The following is a 23,865-nucleotide window of genomic DNA, read 5'->3' on the forward strand; positions in this document are numbered from 1 at the left end:
TTGTCTAGAGAAAGACAGGGATATGGAAACAGAGAGTAACATAGTACTGCCCATTATAAGTGTTTTGTATTTTTAGCATTTTTAACCAGCATTTCAAGACCCACTTTTCAAAATGCAACAGATGTGTGATATGCAACCAGCTTCAAAATTATCTGCCAACGATTTTGAATTGGTCCTGTGTTTTTCATCATTTTCATGAAAGTATAATGGAAGCCTGAATGGTTCATTTAAATAATTTTCTTCCCGATTATTTTATATTTTAAAATCTACAAAGAAAACGCCTGGATTGTATTATCTTACTTCAAAGACTCCATGGGAGAAATAAGTGCTTATTACAAAGTCTTATCTTAACTGACAGGAAGCTCAAACAAAGGTTTCGTTATTTGAGTATGAGCATCTGAAGTTAAAGGGGAGTCAGAAAACCAAAAGAACTGGCCTATGAGAACACCTTTCCTCTTATGCCTTGATCTGTTTTCACTCAAATTACATATATATCATCATCACAGCTCCCCAGACCACAGCCAGGAGCACAGGAATTAGTATCCAAAACGTTATCCAGATTTTAGGTCTACTGCTATAGTGTGGAGTCGCTTTCTCCTTCCCAGGTTCCCATTTAGTGGTTTGGGGTTTGTTTGGCTTTTTTTCCATGAAAACAAGTAGAAAGTCACCTTGCAGTGCCGTCTGTAACATTTTGCTGTGGAACCAAGAATTTATCCCTGGGGTCACACTCAGCCTTATTTGCTGTGAGTGAGATACTGGTTCAGGAGGCTTAAGCACACTTACTTGGGAGATAACAGATGCTAATTCCAGCACTCCAGCACTTTGTGCAGCTTGTCACCTTGGAAAACCACTTCAATACACACCATTTATATCCTGGCTAAGATGACAATGAAGCACCCAGAGTAAGGACTACCTGACGGTGTACTCACATGATACCTGGAGCAAGACTGATGCAAAGTCTGGTTGGGAATACAGATCTACAGCAATGGTAGTATTTTAAGCAGCTTTATTAAACATGAAGAGCAGTCACTGAATACTGCAGTACAAGAGCTACATGAGACAGACACTCAACAGATACTAATCAGATTTAATTTTATAAGTAAAAGCGTTAAACCATATTTACATTTCTGAGTGCTGATAAAATTTAATGGGGCCTGAAAAAAGTACAGACTCTTTATTGCAGCAATTCTCCCATGCTGATACACCCTGCTTCTCAAAAGTCTAACACCAAAACGGCTATGGTGGTTTTGGTACCCTGCCACCGCAGTGTGCTGTACAGGCTCAGGCTGAGTTTTGCTTCCAAGTCTGCTCAGTGTCCCTTTGTAGCTGCCTGACCACCCACAGCTCTTTCCTCCCCAGCCTCAGACCCTCTCTGCCCACCAGGCACCTTCAACTGGAATTCCCTGAAACTCCTGTCAGTAGTTTTGTGTTACCTTAAAGTCCTCTCAGACATCTGTAAAATGAAAGAGATGGAAAATGTAAATAGCACCAACCAGCATGACAGGTGTCAAAATTACCAAGGGCTGGGAACACATACCTTTAGGTGCACTTGCCAAGTTGAAATGAGGCAACTTAAAGAACATTACAAAATCTGTGGAATCCAACAGGGCAGAGAAAGCAGTGCAATACACTGAAACATATCTTGAAGTGATTTAACTAATCTGCTAATATCAAACACACCTATGTGCATGTAAAACCCTTCAACATGAATGAAAAACAAAGAGCCCACAAGAACGGCTATCAGCTGCCTCATTAACAGACTCACTTTGAAGATCAATTTTAAGCTTCAGGGTAAATCAAAGCTTTTAGATCGTCTTTCCATAAATTCTAATTTACACCTGTGAAGATACAGGTAGGTAAGACTGGGGCAGGTTTTTTCCATAAAAGCTGCTGATTGTGTATTAAGTAGATATAAAAGAAGTGAATACATCTTCACATCCATCTCCTTCATAACACAAGGAGGACAGTTACTTTTCTCACCTGCTTTTTCAAGGTTTTAAGTTCTGTCACTTATCTACAAAGGATGTTCAAATGCTCCAGAGGAAGAGGAATACTAGCACACAAAAAGTAAAGAAATTTACACATGTCCCTTTACATACTGTTAAACCCAACTTACAGTATGTGATGTATGTTTCTATTTGGGATGCGTGTTTCTCACTTTCATAGAACAGATTTTTAATGCACAAAACATCAGGTAAACAATGATTAAATTAAATCCAACTTAAATCACTTTCATGCTTTCGCTAGAAATGACATGGATAAAAACATTCCAAATGCCAGATATTTAAAGACTTCAGCCATATAAGAAATGCCTGAACTAGAACTCACAAGCACACACCTCCCCAGAAGGAAATGCCACTAGGGTTTAAAGGTATTCTGAAGCACCTATTAAATTATTTTTTTCTGAGTAATCTCTTTAATAATCATAGTGAGAAATAATACCAGATTCCACTGCAGACTAAAATTCTGCCAGGCTCTTTGCCAAACAGATGTAGCCTGAATAATGCAAACTGCTAGATAGATGCGTATATCTTGTCAGAGCTCAAGAGCTGAAAGATTTGCAGGAATTGTGTTTTTTTTAAATCTCTGGTACCAGCAAAACAACCCGCAAACACCACTGTATATCCAGTATTATTAGAGAACTAGCAATATAACCTGACAAAGTCCCCCATCCAAATGATGTTTTTCAGATGACCAGACCTGTAGAAATAAAATGTTCTGGCAATGGATGCATCAGAACTAGTTTCCCAATGTTTTTCCTTGTCAGGTTGAAATAAAAAAAAAAGCAGTTAACTGGGGGAACTAAACTGAACTTGGGGCAAGGGAGGCTATATTTGGGGTTGATTTGCATCTAAAAATGACAGATAGCAAAGAAGGAAGGAAAAGTAGAGATAAGCTGGTTGGGAAATTTATCTGTGTACTGAGTCACTACAAAACACTTTCAGGGCCTTTCCACCTCAAAAGCTGCAACACAAGGAAAATATAGAACCATAGAATGGTTTGGGTTGGAAGGGACCCTAAAGATCATCTAGTTCCAACTTCTCAGTGATGGGCAAGGACACCTCCTACTAGATGAGGCTGCCCAAGGCCCCATCCAACCTGGTCTTGAACAACTTCCCTGGGCAACCTGTGCTATTGCCTCACCACCCTCATTGTGAAGAGATTCCTCTTTATGTCTAGCCTAAATCTGGCCCTCTCCAATTTATAGCCAGTGACCCTAGTCCTATCACTACATGCCTTTGTAAACAGTCCCTCCCCAGCTTTCTTGTGGGGCCCCTTCAGGTACTCCAAAGTTGCTATAAGGACTCCTCAGAGCCTTCTCTTCTTCAGGCTGAACAAGCCCAACTCTCTCAGCCTGTTCTCATAGCAGAGGTGCTCCAGCCCTTGGATCATCCTTGGGTCCAGGCTGGTTGGATGGGCCTTGGGCAGCCTGGTCTAGTGGGAACGTGTCCCTGCCCATGGCAGGTGGGGTGGAACTAGATGATCTTTAAGGTCCCTTCCAATCGAAACTACTCTATGACTCTGGGATGCATCTCATCACACCCCATAGACTTATATATGTTCAGGTTCCTCAGGTGGTTATGAACCTGATTCTTCTCTACAGTAGAAGGGGCTTTGCCCCCCTGATCACCTTCTTGCTGTCCATTGACCCAGGAGGGGTGAGGAGAGTGGTTGTCAGTCAAGACTGAGGCAAAAAAAGTTGTTGAGTACACATATGAAAAAGTACAGGTTATCCAGCTCATCCAACCATAGGTTTTATCACAGGCAGAGCTCCAATTACACCCTCTCTTTGAGCTCCAAATGGGAATGTGGAGATAAATATTATTACTGTTGCAGAATTAGAAGGAAGTAGATGATGTAGGAAGAAAGATGTACCAAAAAGGAAAATCCAGTGTTTTGGAACAGCAGTAACAGCACACAAGGTAGAGAGAGATGTCAGCTGGAACAAAAAAAAATGGAGTTCATGAAAATAAGCTCTCACACTCATAACACTTGGTGCCTGCAAAGGTAATCATCTCCTCTTGCACATCTGTGGACATGGACATCCATGTAAACTCTTTTTCTTCTTTCAAAGCTAATGCTGATGCAACCAGATTAAAGACTGAGTGCTTCTGCTGACTGATAAAATGCTTTCATGAACTAGATCAGTGGGTCTTAAAAATCAAACTATAAGCAATTACAAATAAAAGTCAGCACCCAGCTCTGTAACACTTCAGTCGCCCCACAAGGAAGTAACACTGTCCCTCCGAAACAGGCATCTGCTTCAATATTTGCATACACAGCTCCCAAAAGAAGCATTTGGCTCATGCTAGGATAAACCAGCCTTATGATTTAAAATACACCAACCTTCTGTGCTCTGTCTACACAAGTCTTGTGAATCTGCAGAAACTGAATGAATTTTGCTGTCGTTAGTTAACTTGTTAACTGTAAACTCTCTAAACAGTGTGAAGCACAGCTAGGTGTTTGATTAGACAAACATTCAGTTAATAAATCTTGTGTTTAAGTAATAGGCAAAATATAACGAAGAATTGTACCAAGTTAGGTAACTCCTCAAAGGAAAAATTGGGAGCCCATTAAAATCCCCACATCAGAGAAGAAAAGCACTAACTTTACTTGGATTTGTCTTCTGAATATGGTTATTTAAACTAATGGCAAAAGACATTTTTAGGAATTTGTGCCCTAGTAAGTTATAGGGAGTTCTGCCATCATCTTCAATAATGCCAGGCTTTTATTAGCATTCACAGCAAGCTAGAAGGATTTGTATTTGTTAAAGGACCAATGTGCAACCTCAGAGATACTCCAAGGCAATAGACTACTCATATGTAAATACTTGAATGGGCACAAGTGGAAGTTAGGTTGGGAGGCAAATCAGAACCACCAGCTAGCTTGGAATCTTGATTCTTTGCCCAGAACATCACTTTCTAAAAATAAAACCAAAATTCCCTTCTATCCGTTCAGTTAGGGAAGGCAGAAAGGCAGAACAGAGAAGCTATACACACTTGGCAGGCCAGGATTTACAGAGTTCCCTTTGTAAAGGATATGTTCAAAGAGATAAGAGACAAGACATGAGGCTTGTTGGACATGGTCCAAATAACACAGCAGAAAGTGCAAAATACCCTTCAAAAACCCGCACAAGCTATTTTTGTCAGAAAGTTTCTGTCATTCCGGTATTTGAATGCAAGTTCTATAAGCCTGCCAGCACAGCCAGAGGACAAGTCTCAAGGATTTTGGTAGGGTTTACCTTGTTTACTGTTTGGAGATGGGGGGAGAATCAATAGAACAGAGCATGCTTGAAGAAAAGACATGTTAAAAATCCTATTCAGGTTCTGCCTTGGGTCTCATCCTAAGTTTATACCACTTTATCGAGTTTTTATGAGTAGAATACCATTAATTTACAGAAGGTATGCATATGATTAGGAACTTCTTATCAGAATGTAAATATTAGCTTTAAGAAGGAAAAAATTACTGTTCTCTCTTGTCATTCTATGGCTTGACACTTGGTCCAGCTACTACTACTCCTGTTAGGCAGAAATGAGGGAAACAAAAGTCTGGCTGAGCTTGCACGCTGCTAAAAGAAATGCACATTAGCAATATTACTTTCTTACTCTTCAAGTCAAATGCCAAGGACACATTAGGACTTTAAAAAAAAGTCACAAACCCCGTAAGGTTAGAGCCACTCAACCAAAAATCCACTCAACTCAGTGATATACACCCTTTGGTTTTGTTCTTCAGCAACAGTGCCTAGTAAAACAGTGACCATGGGGAATGCTCTGCCGCTGCAGGGGCATCTGTACACGATGCCTCGGTCACTGGGCACCCAATATCAGAGAGAAGCTCCCTTTTGTTTTGTTCCAAGTCAGCAGCCTAGAAGGATCGACAGCTGTACTGTTCTGGCCTCTGTGCTCACCAACAATCTTAGACTCAGAGAAGCCCATAGCACAGGAAAATTAATTTTGACCAGTAATGCCAGACTTAACAGGGTGAAGGACAAGCAAAGACTTTCCTCAAAGATACAAATACAGACTACTGTCATCACTATCTGCAGACTCCAGAGGCCATAGCATCAGCTGATATCAGCTCCATCTTCAGCAGCCCTGTATTTATTTATACCAGCTGAATACCAAGCCTTTTACATTTACTTAAGGTACAGAAGCATCAGTGAATACAGATTTCAGTAAATCTTGCTTTCTAAAATATTATTCATCAACATATAATTCAAATGGTAATTAAGAAGTGTTCACATGATTGATGACACATTTAAATTACAGGTTTCCAGCATTTTTTTTTGGTAAAGAAAAGATTACTTCCTTTTTCACATGTCACTTCTTCAACGTGCAAGTCCATCTAACAGATGTCTCGCAGATCTGCTTGTCAATGTAACAAGTTAGACTTCTTTTTTTATTACGACAAATGGTATAAACCACACAGCATTGTGTTAAACTCAATATTGACACATCTGCTTACCACGTGTATTAGTAGCCATGTCAGCCACTTTCTGAAAGGCATCCAAAAAGGCAGCAGCTGCTACTACTGTAGTCCTGAAATGCATACAGATAACAAAACATTAGCAGTGTCTCATTGCTGCCTATTTAATTATTGCCAAAAACATTTAGGCTTATAAAGAATGCCACTGTGAACTTGCAAAGGCAAAAAAAAAAATATCGTCTTTTATATTTGAATTTAGCCTTTTCCCTCCTTCATCTCTAATCCCTTCCTCGCTTTGTGTTAGCACTATGGACTTGGAGGCAGCCACGCTAATTCCATGCTGTGAATTGCACAGGACAGGTGCTATTTCAAAAGACCACAGTTGTCCCTCTCCCAGCCGATTTCCCGCAATGAACTAATATTAAGCAGTCAAACACGAAAAACAAATCTAACACACATTATACCACACCCATTAGTGTACAAATTACAGCCACTGCTATTTCCAGGGAACATGTATATTTTAAGAATAAGGATGCAGGAGCTTTCTTTTTTTCTAGGATCCTGGCCAAACGCTTCCCCGAGTTTCTCGGATGAGGAGCATGAGCATCCCTTGAAACAGAAAACAGTAACTTCCTGGAAGACAGACTGGTCTGGAGTTCTTGGGCAAAAGGATAAGAGGAAAAAACTGGGGACCACAAATCTGTTCAAGTGGACAGCCAATGTGACTTACAATTTTCCAAACGTGTTTGTTCTACATAAGAAGGCCCCAGAGCCCTAAATGCCACAGGCTGGTTCCAGATCTATGGTAGTTTATAATCTGGTTGACCCCATTTTGGTCAAAGTAGGCCAGGGCTCTATAGGTAAAGTGCAATGTGCCCCCTCCACCATTCCCTTGTGGTTCTGTTTCTTAACATCTTTTCTACCAGTAACTCTGATTTCCTCTCCCGACAGTAACAGTTAGTCTTTCCAAGCAAAATCCTGAAGGAGAACCATCAGCTTCACTTTGTTTCAAGAGCTTCCTGCTACCCTCTAAAACCCTGTGAGACCTGCAGGGAAGCTGATCCTTGGCCAAAAAGACCACAGGACTGCTTAATTAGGTCAGATTTTATGCAAGGCTCACTCCAAATATGCTCAAGATACAGAGGACATAACTGGCAGCGTAGTAAATGGCCTACTGACAGCACAAAAGATTTGAACACAAAAACAGGCTTGAGAGGACCAACCAAACGCGTAAGGACACTCCACACTCCCAGGAGATTAATGGGAAGCCAAAAAAAAAAAATCCAATGCTGACAGCTAGCAAGCAATATTGAATCCTAGGACTAGATAGCCTTTGCTAGGATTTTCCTTAACAGTGTTTGTGTTCTCCAACTTCCAGACTTGTGGGTCATGCTGTCTTTTGTGCACCACATTGTTAATTATTAATTATATTGCCAATAACAAAGTTCCATTTCTTCAGTAACAAGATCCAGGAAGACCTGGCTCCAGCTCAGATGACATCTGCTTTCCTTTATCAGAACACACAGTCATGAACTGGTTGCAAAAGGCACACATTTGCTAGAAATGGACAGCAGTTCTTCAAACACAGGCTTTCAGGCTGCTTGTTTGCACATTCTGTAGCTAGAAAAGCACTAAATTGATGGAATGCAACACCACAGGGCTGGGAAATAAACAAAACTATCCCTCATGCCTTCCCAGAAGGCCTGTGTTTGAAAAGTATAAAGGGCCAGGCAAATTCCCCATTCCTCTTCTTTCTCTACTTCCTCTGGTTCTTCCACACTCTATGTGACATGATTACTGGAACAGGAAAAAACACACGTAAGCGTAGTATTTTAGGCACAGCATGGCTGAACAGCATACTCCAGCTGTTTAAAGCAAATAAGCCTAAACCCTAACTTCTTCAGTTCTGGTTTACTATGCAACACAGCTGCAAAGTAGACTGGCAATAACCACCCCCATTACATCCACTGTTGCGAAAAACACTGATCCTCTGGAGAGCACAGTGGAGACTGTGGTTTGGGAAGCATTGTGAAGAGATGGAGCTTGGATTCATATTAGCAGAAACAAATCTTACAAGTGAATGAATTCTAGAGAAAGTAGAATTGGTCTGAGAGGGAAACATATGGCCACTACTAAGTAATCCAGAATCTCATTTGCAAAGTATATCCCTACAAAGTTTTAATTATCACCAATAAGTGATCCAGCACAGGAATTCTCTTTGGTTTTAAGGCAGAATAAAGTGCTACTGAAGACTTTTGAATATTTTGAGCACTCTAATAAAAGCCTGCCGCATTCTATACTAATAAGAAGGACAACACAGGGCTAAGTCAAAATGTGTGTTCATTTAACAAGCGCTCTTTCCACTTTTCCATCAGAAGCCATGAAATTTAGCTCATTTTCTGTTTATTGAGTACAGTTGGTGGCAGATTATGTACTTTCCTAAATATACTAAAACTGCAATAATCGTATGTGAAAATTTACATGCATGGGTGTCAACTATGAAATATGTACAATTTTACTAGGACATGCTTAGCAAATTATCCTGGCAGAAGCTGCACTCAATCTTAATGTTTGCACATACAGGGAATTGTAGGGGATCTTGATTGTAACACAAGACTTACCGAAGCTGAGATTGCAGTTTCCCAGCTTTATTTATAAAATCTTCCCATACTGGGTAACTTCCCTGCAAGAAAAACAAAACATAATAATGAACAATTAATTTGAGCATTTGGGTTTTGATACTTCAGATCAAATGAAATTAGAAGTAAAGCAATAACTTAACTAAAGCAGTAAGACAAGACTTAACTAAACTCCGATTCATTAACATCAAAATATATTTTCCCAGCAAATTCTCCGTCACATCTTAGACACCAGTCCCAAGCAGATGGGATGTCAACTGGTTCCAAAACCAGACTTAGCAATAAGTCCTCCTAGGACTCTTTACAGATTTTCCAAGTAGAAGCACCGGGGAAAAAAAAGGGGATTTCAACTGAAGCAGAGAAAAAAAAAATGCATTACTTGTGATGGTTACAGAAAAAACAAACCTATCACAAGCTGGGTGCTAGGAGATTGCAACAACACACAGAGAAGCTCCCAGAATCCCAGCTGTTCTCTACAAACGGATTCTCTGTGTCATCATGAGGTTCCCAGCCACTTTTTAAAAAATAGTATTATTTTAAAAGCATTCACAACAGAGGTCTGAGCTGACCAAGAGACCACCTCAAACACTGTCTCAAGGTAACTCATTATCAGGCACAGAAAAGGTACAGTGGTTGCAAGAAAACAAGCTTTCCGAACAGCTGCCCAATAACTACAAGACCTGCTTCCAAAACAGTCCTGAATGACCTTGCAACCAATTTCTGAATTGAAGCCAGTAAAGCAGAGTGGCATTCAGCATATATGAAGACTTTAAGAAGGCCTAATTATTCTCAGCTTCAAAATTCCTGCAAATTTTTCCCCATTTTCAAAAACTGTATTAAAAGCCCAGGTTTTCATTTAAAACGTCGACATCAATTGTTCATGAAACTCCTTATCTTTATGGTAAAAGAAAAATCATCCTTAAGGTTAAACTGCTCTCTGCAGAACAAGTACAAATTTTCTGTTAACAGCAAAACCCGTAGTAGAAAGAAACCTCAAAATTCCCCTTTGATTGGAGCCTAGAGAGTAAAATAAAATATCCCTGCTTCCTTTATTAAAGGTATAAGACTTGCTGTTACCAGAGCAACAACACAATAAAACCCAGATAAGGCATATCCTCAAGGCTAACATTACCCCAGCTCTGAGAGGAAGAGGTTGCAAGCAAGTGCAGTTGCTTGTAGCAAACTCAATCCACCCTGACAAACTGGTCTGCTTTTTTTAGGTAAAACAAAATCCATTGCCCAGGCTGCATCTTGTTTGGGCCAATATCAGCCCCTTCCCCAAAACCTGACAGCCAAATTCTAGCTCCACAGTACACCCCAGTGAGGCAGCTCTAGACATTCAGTGGGAAGCACACTGGTACTCTACATTTTTCAGCAAGTCTTGTGGGTTTTTGCTAAAAGAAAAAAAATGGATGAAAAAACACAATGTAAAACAGGTGTTCATAAAACCTCATTATATCTAAACTCAAGGGAGCCACTGGGAAATGTAGAAGGGGCAAGAGAAAATAGCTGTTATATAGGTGGCAAGACCTAGAATATAAGTGCTTTGTGCTAAGCAAAAACTGTCAGACACCTTAAAAATGAAAGAAACTCACCAATTATTTGAAAGAGGTGAAAAAACTGTTTTTTCCTTATACCTATTAGTCTTACTGAAATCCCCTACTCTGAACCCTGTCTCTCAGTGTTTGTCTGCATGCCATGTATGCATTATGCATGCGTACACCAGGAGCTCTGAAAGCTCTGAAAATTAACAGCAAGGCCTAAGGCTTTACTGGCTTCTCAAGCAAAATGCAAGTGGGCAAGCAGAGGATACCAAAGCAGCCTGATTATGTTTCCATCTCAGTGGTGTATTATCCAGCTAAATATGCCTGATGGCGTGCAGGAGATTGACACCAGCCTTGCGTTTAGCTGCTTCGCAGGGAAGTTTCAGGCACTCCTATGAAAGCACAGCTCAGGAAGAAAATACCTTTTTTTTTGTGGCCAGCCTGGCCACAAAGCAAACAAAAGTGACAAAATTGGAACAGTCACCAAGCATTTCCATGACTATTTATTCCTTGTCTTTAAAAAGGTGTTCTCTTGAAGCCAAGTCTACTTAAATAAGCTGTAACAGCTCACTTAAATTGTTTGCTGTGTTTGTTTGGTTGAAATCAATGCAATCTCTTCACCTGGGCACTCCTACACTGGCCAAGAGCATCTGATCTCATTTGGAACAGTAGAAAAATGCAGCTTTTTTTTATGTCACTGAATTAATAACTTGGGTGGTATGTTTTGTGCAGGTTTGAGTTTTTGCAATTATTAAAGAAAACCTTTCAGCAGTTTTGCACCAGTAACATTAATTCCTACACTGTCTGCTCAGTTTGCAGTATCTTGATCTGTTTTCTGCAACCCTGACTTCTCATTAATAAGCTTAGCTGAAAATTAAGAGGAGTTTTTATTATCTGTGCTCCAGCAGAATGTGCTTTCACCTTTCCCAGCTGCAGCCAGGCCCACAAGCTCATCACTCTCCCAGTAAACACAACTCTGACGAATTCTGTTGTCCCTTTGAGCTTTACCATAAAAAACTTCTACCACCACATCCCTGCTGACACCAAAACCCCATTGATTCCTACCTACAGCAGAAATGCACAATGCCTGCCAGCTCACAGGACCTAACAGCTGGGGTTTTATCTCATCTCCAGCACCTGAAAAGCAAGGAAGCCATTTCGTGATGTTTGTGGGAACAAACCAAGGAGATGACACACAAATCAAGCTAGCGCTGTTAATACTGCAAGGCTCCAGGGCTCTGGGGAGCAGATCTTTCTCCGAGACTTCTTTGCATGCCACCTAGAGCTAGGCAGCCCTGCTGCAGCTCCACATCTCATCTACACATTTGCAGTAATACTGCTTGCTTTTGTCAAAGTAACTGTTAAAAAAAACATTAGCAGTAGTGGAAACCACATGCTAAGAGAGGAATCAGACTCCATCCTTGGTTCAAAGTGTATTACTTTCTCAATTTAAACACAAAGAAACAGAAAGGGCAATTCGACATCTTTGCCTAAGGAGTCCTTTTGCAACATAAAGCCACTTTGGAAGAGCAATAACACAGTATTTTCAAATGCTGTCACTCCTACAGCTTCCTCTGCACCTTCTGCAGCTCCTGATTTCATCCAGCTGATAAAAGAAATCAATTTTCCCCCCTTCAAATGTCAGGGTTACTCAGGCCCCAATGTTATCTGTGAAAGCAGAAGGCCTCCTCCAGCTCCAGCCCAAATCGGAGAAGAGTTGCTATAGTCACCAGGGTCACAAATCCTCCTTTTAGCTCCTCATGGGTCAAAACAGAAATCTGTTACGGTAAAGGTTTGTTTAAACAGTTTTCTTGAAAATCATTAGTGGTTTAATCCAGGGACTATTTCCCAAAAATAACTTTGTGCCCAATTACTTCTTCACTGTCAGATGAAGAAATTTGACATGCCTTCCATGAAACAGGTGTTTCACCATCACCGTAGGGCATTCCATGGCACCAAGTCTCCGCACACTGCTCATCTCAGCCCTGCCCTTGCCTGCTCGCCCATCGAGTCATGTCACCAGTAAGCCATAACATGCCATTATCCTACCCTATTGCTTAATTAGTCGGTTTATAGGTGATTAGTCACTTGATCCCAGAGCCCAGCTCCAGCTAATCTATGCTGTACACAGCCCAGGGAACTGCCTTTCTGCCTCAAGGCTGAAAAATGAAATGGTGCCTCACGCCCATCACTGTGCAGCCAGTCCACAATCAGGGACATGAAACAGTAATTGCTCCAAATGCACCAGCCTGAGCTGGCAAAGCACCTGCAAGTGCCAGACACCAACATACAGACCCAACAGCATCCAGACAGACGGCATCCTCCATAGCTCCTGGGGACAGGTCCTCCCTGGCTGCCACTGGGGCAGGAAGGAGAGGAGACCATCTTCACTCAACGAAACCCTATCTGAAACCCAGAGCCACAGACCTGGGCAGGACATGGACCTGTTAGAGTGAGTCCAGAGGAGGGAGACTAAGATGGTCAGAGGGCTGGAGCATGTTCCATACAAGGACAGGCTCAGAGAGCTGGACTTGTTCAGCCTAGGAAAGGCTCCAGGGAGACTTTAAAGCAGTCTTCCAGTACCTAAAGGAAAGATGGGGAGGGGCTCTTTGTCAGGCAGCACAGCAATAGGACAAGAGGTAATGGTTTTAAGCTGAAAGAGGGGAGATTTATTTTAGATATTAGGAAGAAATTTTTTACTGTAAGGGTGGTGAGTCAGTGGCACAGACTGTCCAGAGAAGTCGTGGATGCCCCATCCCTGGAGGTGTTTCAAGGCCAGGTTGGATGGCACTTCGAGCAACCTGATCCAGTGGGAGGTGTCATCGTCCATGACAGGGGGGTTGAACTGGGTGATCTTTAAGGTCCCTTCCAACCACAGCCATCCTATAATTCTGTGTTTTAATTTGTCTCTATCTTCCTCACCATTGTCAATTGTTTTAATTGTCAATTAATATAATCTTCCCCATGTTGAGTCTGGTTTGCTCATGACAGTAACTGGTAAGCAACTTGCTTTTCATAGGCTCAATCCAAGAGCTTTTACACCTTATTTTCTCCCCAGTCCCATTTAGGAGAAGCAGTGAGAGCATGGCTGGGTGGGCACCTGGTAGCAGCCCACCACACCAGGGAAAAGCAGTCAATGATCACTAACAGGCAGCTTTGGTAGGAGCGTTCAGACCCTGGACTGGCAAAGAACTTAATTTCTTTTCTTTTTTTTGTGAACCAGAATAGTCATCCTACACAAACACAGCTATACAAGAGATCTACTGAAGTTTGTTTTTCCCCTTCCTTTCAGGCCTACAATCCTGCAGCTGAAGCGAGAAGAGATCCAGGCGAGAAACACTGATTTCTTAACAAAGGAAGGGTAGACTTGCAGCAAAGGATCGTATTTATTTCAGTTGTTATTGATTACACCTAACAGCAAGAATAGGAACCCAGATTGTTGTATTTAAGATTACAACTTGACCATCAGCAGTCTTGACAGTTTAAAACTGTTCTGTCATTCCTGCTAAGAATTGATGACTTTTTTTTTCCATTAAAAGACACTTACTTCCTTTAATAATTTATTTCCATGCACCCCAGCTTCCATAGACAAGATGCATCACGTAGTTTAAAAAGCCTTGACAGAACTTTTAAGTGCTTTCATTTATCAGAAAGGTTTTTCAGCCCTATTACCAGTTCTTGTTGGGACACTGTGTAAAAAGGCATTAGGAACAGTTTGGTATCTTTTTCACAGCAACAACCCATCTAGACTTTTGGGGCAAGGGGGAAGAGACAGAGCTGCTCTACAGAAAAGCAAATGCAGAATCTAATTTTGGCTGTTCCAGATAAAAAGGTAGGAAAGAAAGGGACCAGGCAGGTAGTGCCTTGGTTTTATCTCACCGGTTATCAAAGCAAGAGCTGTATGACTTCCAAAAGAGTACTGAACAATGACTATTTGCAGACTTAAATGAAATGGAAAAAGACACTACGCAGGCTACAGAAGTTAAGACTTTTCCACGTAAGCATAGTTGTTCAGCTATGACCAGCTAAAAAGCTAAGTTCCAAACACACATCACTGTTACAGAGCTTCATGCCCTAGTAACACATTCAGATGTCATACATCTATCTTTTTAAAAAAAAAAAAAGTAACTTTTTTCCTGCACATCTTCCTACCCCTCCAAAGTAAATTATGAGAATAAAAAAAAGAATTTTTTTATGTAGTTTTATCAGATATCAGAATCACACGGATGATTATGAATGTCTCATTTCTGTGGCATTAAGTACACTACCTCCAAGTAGCAAAGAGACTTTATTGTGCTAGACACCACACAGTCACAGATGTTACACACAAAGAATGGCCTGCATAAGCAAGTATGGTTTGCACATAGAGAATATCACTTTTCCAAGAGGCGTTCAAATAGGCAAAACTAATATAAAGTGGAGGGAAAGAGGACAGGAAAACAATGAAAGTCCAAGAAAAAAAGAAAAGAGCTCCAGCCACAGATGTCTCAACACATGGGAAGATGCAGTGGTTGACAATCAGTTTCCCTTCCCAGCTAACATCTGGCACTGGAAGTTTTTCCCCTTTTCTAAAAGTATCAGTAGTCAACTGGGGAAAGGGTATTTGGGCAGCCACAACTGCAAGAATTACAAAGCATTACTGAATACTAGTACATTCCTCTGTGCAATCCACAGATTAAGCCAAGTCCATGACTCATGAATAGGATTGCCTAGTCCTTTAATAAGCCACAAAAGCTCCTGCAACACACAGGTGAGCAGAAAATGAACATTATCTCACACAAAGTTAATGATTGTTCTTCTCCATCTAGAAAAATCTGCTTTTTGGCTTTGCCTCTTTCTAGAGTGGAAAATAAACAATTCAAGAGCCTGTCCCATGAAGCTTTCTCTGCTGAATCCAGTTCCCAATCACTCACCAGAATAGTCTCAATTCTGCAACAGACTGAAATATAAATTTTGCTGACAAGAAAGACGTCACTCTTTAACAACACAGAGGTGTGCATAACACTCTTCCATGACTTCTTTGGTTTCATTCACCTCATTTCAAATATACAAAACCATAGAATTGTTCGAGTTGGAAAGGACCTTAAAGACCTTCTAGTCCAACGTTCCTACTACAGGCAAGGATACCTTCCACTAGATTAGGCTGCTTAAAGCCCCATCTAAACCGAAAACAAACACTTCCAGTGATAAAGCATCCACAGCTTCTTTGGGCAACCCATTTCATTGCCTCACCATCCTCACTGCAGGAAAAAAAAAAAAAGTCCTCCTTATGTCCAGTCTAAACCTACCCTCTATATCTACCCCCTATTTCTTAAAAATTCAAAATCAGAATTGAATCAACAAAGTCCCAATACTGATTTCAAGAGCATCCCATAGACTAATATTGTTCATCATCTGTTTTCCAGTAGTACTGGTCAAGAAACAATCAGTTTCACTTGCACAGAAGTTTCAGGTTAGACAATACATCCAACTATAAAACCAGGTAACAGGCAACTCTGAAAGCTCAGGGTGCTTCCTTTTACTGGAACTCTTTAAGGAAGAGAAACACATTTATATAGAGGTCTTCTACGAAAGCATAATACTCCCACAAGGCAAGGAAAGGGGCTACCTGACTGCAAAGTCCCTTCTTTCTTTCTCAGCTAAAGGTATTGCTATGCACACACAGGGGAAGTTTGAGCTTAGCTCCATCGGCAAAAGGGACTCTCAAGTCATGCAGAATGCTTGCTGGGCCAGGAATGAAAAGACATCAACAGCAAAAGACAAGACATGAACTTCACAGGATTTCACAGCAAGAGCTGAACACACACATTACTGAACAGAAGAGGAGACAGCTACAAACTCAGGGTTTGAGAGATTATAGTGCATGCAAGCGAAAGTAAAAGCATGTCAAAGATCAGTTTAAGATGTCATTTAACCTGTAACTACCCTTCAGGAAGGAAAGCAGGGGTAATTAAAATCAAAGCCTTGTATCCACACATCTATTTCCATTATTTCTGCCACTTGTTTAGGGAACAGCAGGGTTAGAAATGAGTTTCCCCTCAGCATGCACAGTATAAATAGGCATGCCAAGCTTTGCTTTCACAAGGTGATACATTATCACAACATTGCAGATTATGCAACCCAACACTACTGGAGACATCTTATATGCTATCAAAAAAAAAAGTCAACTAGGTATTTCTTCTATGCAACATGAAATTGCTCCTTTACTATTTTCATAACTGTTTGGTTTTCAGTCTAAACAGAGCATTAGGACATTGAGATAAACAGATACAGGCATAATATCTTAAGAAAGTCAAGCCTAAAATTCAATCAGGAAAATCCAGAAAAGGGTAATCATCCTACTGGGGACTAAAACACATGGGTATCAGTTATTTGTACATTCCCAAAACCACCTGAAGAACTCTAAAGTATGCCCAGTGCCCTGAGCACTGAAGTGCAACACTTCTTTGCAAGAACACAAGTATTTATTAGGCCATTTGGAGGTGGAGGGAATCCAAGTCTGGTACCATTCTGTTGTCAGAGCTCTAGAGTCTTTAATTTGTATTATAATAAACCCTGCACTGTGTGCTAGCCCATATTTAAACATCCCCAGTGGAGGATACCAGTTGCCCAGTGGTTGTGATTTAGGCCTGTGGTACAGCAAGGACCTGTGAAAACTCACTGGCCTTGGTTGCTGCACAGCACCCTGGCTTACAACCCAACCTGTGCTCCCTACTGACGTAGCAAAGAGGCAGACGTCAAATCCGTACCGTCCACAGCCCAGTTCCCGTGCTTGTAAGATGAAAAAAAACTGAGCTCCAATGCAGACACTTTGTGGTTTAAATCCAAGATTGGGTAATTAGCAAACAAAAGTCATACTGTGAGAAAATGCATCATGCATAAACACAGTCTCTCCCTCTCTAAACACAGGAAGTTATTCACAAGATGGAGGGGGGAAACAACCAGCCACAGCTTCTAGAGGTCTTTTATCCCATGCTACATTAAAAAGCCTGGACATTAAGTAGTCTTCCAGAGGAAGCATTTAGTTCCACATTCTTCCCTGCAGGTCTAAACAAGTTTGTAAGCTTGAATAGCAGATTTCTCCTCAGAGACTCATCAATACTGCCTTTCATCCACTCAATCATTAAGTGGCCACTGTGCCTACTCGGAAACTATTTTCTAAACCCACAATATTTCAGCTGGATCAAAACAAAGATAATTAATGTATCAAGAGACACTCATTCAAATTAATACATACACAGGACAGCCTCAAGCCTTTTGCTGGTAACACCACCAACACACGGGGGTCTCATCACTTCTCCCCATGCAAGGAGAAACACCTATGTCTGAGCGTTCACTCAACACAATCTCCATCACACAAGCAGTCAAAACAATCTCCAAAACCCTAGAAGTGTCAGTGCTTTGGCAACAGAAACTGCCAAGCATCTGAGTTGACCACAGAAATACCTCATTGAGTTAAAGGCAGCAGCCAGGGAGCAAAGTTTAGTGCTTTGTGAACTTTGATTCTTGCCAGACAGTGAAGTGCAACTAGGCTCATCACAGGCTGTTTTCTCTCCACTCATGAGAGAACAATCACTTTCAAGCTCCAAGTCAGACACTCTGTGTTCTCTTCCACAATGAGTAACCATGAGGTTCGCTCATGAACAATTTTGTTAGGAGGCATCTCATCACAAATAAAGCTTTATTAACAAAAAAATCCCAAATCAAGCCACGGCACAAAGGGAGACATTACAAAGCACACAACTAACTACTGAGCCAAAAAAAAAATAAATAAATTTCTCATGCTTGGGCAAGAAGCATGGTGGTAGTTTATGTGGAAGACATAAAATGGGAACAAACCTGAACGTTTTTGCATCGTGAACCAAACGTCTGTAGTTGCTAGCATTCATTGCTAGCATTGCACACAACTGAATCAGTGTTCACAAGTTCATTCCTGCAAGCATTCTTTATAAAGATATCCAAGCTGATTCATTAAATGATATACGTACACCAGCCAGCATCCTCAAATTAAAATGAGCTACACAGCTCTCATGGCTGTTGAGTAGAAGTATGAAAACTACAGAGCTCACACAATCTCACAACACAGACAGCCAAATTCGTCTTGATCTACCACACTAGTTAACATGCTTCATGCAGAACTCTCCATTAAGAAACTGAGGTGTCCTGGAATTTCAGCTACAGGAGAGGAGTTCAAGTCACTTCTGTTAAGAGTTGATCAGTCATTAGTAGATGTCATTTTTCTCTGCCTGCAAACAGGTGGGGAACAGTAATACATCTTAAGCAGCTACAACAAAGTGGTGTGTATGTGTGGATAGAAACAGGAATTACACTGGGAGCTTAAAATCCATCCTCTCATTAACTCCATGCTCTAGATGCACTCAATTCCTTCTCGTCCTAGGGGAAAGGAGTAGAAGTCACTGAACCTGAAGCCACAACTTGCCCTTCTGTAAAATGGGAGCCATTCCTTGGAGCTAAGTCACATACAGAGCACTTTGAAGATGAAAGCTGCTATGGTCTTAACCACAAAGCTACCAGACATTTTGTCTCCAGTCCTTCGAAACATCTCAGCATTCAAGCTATCTCACAGCCCAGGAAGAAGAAATCAATCAACATCCTGAAGGTCAACACAGATGCCAGTGAATGGGCCAGGGCTCAGCACCTTACAGCATCAGGGCAGACAATTTTTAATTTTATACTTGAAGAGAGAAGGAAATGCACTTCTATAGTAGTCTTGTGATGGGACTAACTCAAACTCCTCTGTACCCACATTTGTGTGCTCTGAAGTAAACCAAAAAACCCTTTTGGACACAATTCCTGTTCTGCTCTCTGCCATATAATGCTCTCTGCTCATCTTCAAGACTACACTGTCTCTGGGTAGACCATGAACCTTAAAGATGTTTTTCAGAAGCTGGAAACATGCAGACTGTTAAGCACTATGCAATTTACAGATTTGGAGGAACACTCCATCAACTGTAGCAACTTCTGTACTTTGGGAAAAACACAGCAAAAAAAACTTGGGGGTTTTAGGTATTTTATATTGAAGATTCTGGTACAACTTGTGCACACTCAGAACTGAGGGAAGGAAGCAGCAAACTCTCAAATATCACCTTGTTACGTATTAACCAGCGCTGAGCCTGTAATTACACAGACTTCTTGTCCTCCAACATTTGTTCAGTCAATTGTGTTTCATGCAGCACTGCACAACTCCTTCCACGCTTACAACCTTGCAAACCCTATTATGCAGCTCCTGGCATCCTGCCAGACCCAAATGAAAAACTCTTAAAACACATAAAAAAATCTTTGCCCTGGGTATGCCACAGAATAAGCCAGCTTCATACACTTAACATAGAGAATGCTTGGCAGTTATATGAATTGTTAACATTCACATAAGTGTATATGGATGAAGAGAGAACATGTCCTTAAAAAATAAATTACTTTAATGTTCCCGGCAATGCCCTGTTGCACGAACCACAGTATTTAAGCAGGCATACAGTGGCTGTCCTCCTGCACCATCATTCAGACTTTCGTTGCACGTCAATCCCTCCCCCCTGAGATGTTTACAAAAAGCTACTACAGCTGCTTAGAAAAGGCAAGGAATTCAGTGTATGCAAACCATTTGGGCAAGAAGATTGTTGGGAAGCAGTAAAGTAAGAAATCAGTGCAGCCAGCTAAGCCCAAAATGTCTTGCTGGTAAAGCCTTTAAGAAAAAAAAAAAGGGGGGGGGGGTGGAAGAAAATCTGCACAGAGGGTAAATGAGTTCATTTCATGCTTTTTGGGGAAAGGGGAGGAACATCTATTTGCTAGGCTTGGAACAAATCAGTTGCCCCAAGGAGTTATGCAAAGGACACAGCCAAGCAACACAGCACATATGGGAAAGGGAGGCAAGCTGCATTTTTCTCCCAAGGCTGTACCTGTCTGTTGCATGGGAAGCATTTGTTTTTCTTTATAGCAGTTATCATGAAACTAGACCTTAAAAATCATTGAACTGAACATTCCTAGTCTCCACAGAGAGCTTCAAATAAAGCACAGCTGCAGAAGAGCTGTCGTATGACTACAGGTCAGGGTAAAACAAATCTGCCCAGGTTCTCCAACACATGTGGGCTGTTCCTTGGATTAATGTGAATGCAGAGCACCTGCACCTATCCTTGCTGTAGTAACTGTCTCTGCATTTCTATTTGTTCCATCAAACGTTTTTTTTTCCACTCGGTTTATATTATGTATGTGAATAGCACAAGGCCATCCCTCGCAAGCAAATCAGGCTTTTAACAAATGGCTCTTAATCCACAATGTCACCACCTCCCAGCTCCATCTTCCACAAAATACAAGATTAAAACACTGCTTCTCACCAATCACTTCCTAACAGGAGATAAGATGCTGCAAAAACATAAGCATTTCTCATGTCTTCCTCCTCTGCTTTGAGCAAGAGCTCTGGATGGCTGAAAGCACAGGTGCACCACCCTCCCATCCAGGAGTCAAGGGAAATGTTCATCTCCTTTATAGTATTAAAGTAGAGGTTACTGCCAAGAGCAAAAATGGTCACTTATTGAGTTTTCAGCTAAATGACTTTAGGGCACACATACTAAAAATATAAAGTGTATTTTAAATTCTATAAAATTTCACTTCTCCTTTTGGAACCTTGTTTTTGTTCATCAACAGGATGACATTTGCAGTCCCCCTCCTATCTGCATGTCCCTCACATGCAGGGAGATGAGCAAGGCCAATTGGTAATCTGCACCAGACCCATAAAAACATAGTAAATCATCCCACTTGGTATAAACAGTCACAGACAACCTGTGTTGGTTCACGTTCTCTTTACTCATCTTCCCCCTGTGCCCACCCCAAGGATGTTATGGGCTTTATACAGTCAGCAAGCTCCTGCCCTGCCAAAACTGGCAAAATGCTGGCAGAAGAGCAGAGACAAATAAAGAAAATGTGAAAAAGGAAAAGAGCCAACATCAAGCAAGTGACAAGATACAAACACTGCCAATTTCAACGTTTTCAGAGGTGTTTTGTTCTTTTCCTTTTTCATTCAAGATAGCAGAGAACAATGCTTTTAAAAAGAATGTAAAATCAAGACTTGGAAAGAAAAGCAGCATTAAAGACAATCTGCTCTGCATGAGAAGACAGGATCTTTTGAAGCTCATCCATAACAAGCCCTCCCAAAAATCATCTGCACTGATTTGCTTTGCACTACAAGAAATATAGAAATTAACAGCACATTACAGCATCTCATTTCTCAATTGCCAGAAATGAGTTACAAACCATTCAGATCAAATACTCCCTTCCCACAGGGAGCTACAGAATGCATGTCGCATTCAAAGAGAAGCCATACGGCATTTGAATGCAGCACACAAGACTACTCCTCCAAAGGGACATACATGTTTTATTTTTGCTTTTATAAACTTTGATTGCTCTGAAAATTATCTTGCATAAGAGTATAACAAACTAAGTGCCACATAGTCAGTGATGTACTGTAGGAAAAGCTCTGGCTGTGACAATGGACCAAAACTTAAGGATGGGGTGGGCAGACTTTTTCCCACCTTTATGACTCTTTACTCTGATCTTGAAATCTCAAAGCATCGAAGCCCATTTCTAGAGCACGACAGCCAAGCACAATTCCCTTGTGGGCTTTCCACAAACAACCCTGTCACCATGTAAACTGCATAGCACTCAATAAATGTGGCCCCTGTGTTGCATGGAAGATATGGATTTCCCTTGTCAAGACACTGGCCTTCTGGATGCACATTAAAGTGCTGTATAAATGGGATGTTTGGTATCCATTCTTATACTTAACTCATTAACATCATTTCTCTAGATTACTTAGCTTTATGCTAAATTGCTTTGGAGCTTGTTTTGTTGAGTATTAACCACAAAATTATTTTTGGTACAAGATGGAGAGAAATTTGGGGTTTCTGGAGAAAACATTAAAGCCATTTCAAGAAACCCCAGACAGCAAGAGATAATCTTGCTATCAAAAAATGTGATGCATTAGGCACACCAGCATGTATCGCCCTCATTAAGTTTCAAAGTTAACGCATTACAGGAACAGACTGAAACAGTCACATTACAATTCCAGTTTCTGTAACCTTGTCAAGATCAAGGAGAGATGAAAATTAACAACAGGTATACCTGAGCTAGTTCTGTGTTAGTGTGAACAAAGAAAAAGCAGTCCACACATACTGTATCTTCATCATCTCAGCTGCAGCACCCATCTGCATCCACTGGCAAGACTTCAGAGTAATTATAATACACTGCTGATTAGCCCTACCATCTTTACAACAAAGTTTAAGGCACAGCAATACATATGATAAAAAGAACCTGTGAATTATTTAGTTAAAAAAAAAAGAGGCGGATGTTGCAGCAAATACCTCAGCACTGCAGGGCATGCGGGGCCTTGATCACAGACTGCAATGAGAAATAGGCACAGATAGTGCACTTGGGTACGTGTGGGCAGACCCCTACACAGCAGCTCCAAGATTCTGCCAGAAGCCTGCCCACGCAGACCCGACTATGTGGAAACTGCACTCAAAATGCTAATTTTCACTTTACTACTAAAGGTATGATGAGTTGAAAAGTTCTGGTTGGCTGTCAAAAAACAGCTTTTTCTTTGAAATCATCCCAATCCTTTGTGCAGAATTCATAAAGAATCCCAGTGCATCTCATGAGGCACACGGCATCAGCTGCAAACTAATACAGGTCAAAATTACTTGTTCTACTCACGCTAAATAAATGAGCGGATTTTATAAACTGTCACAACCACCACACTGCTAAAGATCTGCTGCAATTCCTTCCAAACCTCCCCCCCAGTAACTGCCAGTTCACAAAACAGGTTCCACTACTATGGCAGATTAAGGAAAAAAATATTCACACCTGTTCCCATCTCCATACGCTCATGTCAACGTGTTTCTGAGGAGCAGCGTTCCCATGCACATAATGTGGGGGGAGAAATCCACACAGCAAACGTTTGTTTGCTTAGGAGCAAGAAAAATCAAATTCATCACTTACTGAAAGAAGCAGAGAATAAACATACTCTGTGTCCCTCTGTGCTGAAACCTAAAACCGCACTTCATCTGCAAAGGAACATCTCCTGCACTGTCCCTGCACAGCCCACTTAAATGATTTCTGGATTTTAAACATTTCCTGCTTTTTTGAAGGGGTCTTTTTTTTATTTTAAAGTGCAGTCATTATCAAAAAATAGAAGGGGGCCAAGAGCCCAAGGAACAGCACCGCCAGGACTGCAGCATTGTCTTGACAGA

The 23,865-nt window shown here is 41.1% G+C and overlaps 1 protein-coding gene across 19 annotated transcripts in view; it reads right to left on the bottom strand.

The window, feature by feature from the left end:
• Nucleotides 1-23,865, bottom strand: part of MTSS1 (MTSS I-BAR domain containing 1) — a 125,289-nt gene that overhangs the window by 99,978 nt on the left and 1,446 nt on the right. For all 19 annotated transcript variants that reach the window (XM_069854638.1, XM_069854632.1, XM_069854637.1 and 16 more), the window contains exons 2-3: nt 9,048-9,109; nt 6,466-6,539 (exon numbers count right to left, since the gene is read on the bottom strand). In XM_069854638.1, the coding sequence (XP_069710739.1) occupies nt 6,466-6,539; nt 9,048-9,109 (136 nt within the window). The remainder of the gene's footprint in view (nt 1-6,465; nt 6,540-9,047; nt 9,110-23,865) is intronic.

Source organism: Phaenicophaeus curvirostris, chromosome 3, assembly GCF_032191515.1.
Source record: "Phaenicophaeus curvirostris isolate KB17595 chromosome 3, BPBGC_Pcur_1.0, whole genome shotgun sequence".
NCBI classification, from domain to species: domain Eukaryota; kingdom Metazoa; phylum Chordata; class Aves; order Cuculiformes; family Cuculidae; genus Phaenicophaeus; species Phaenicophaeus curvirostris.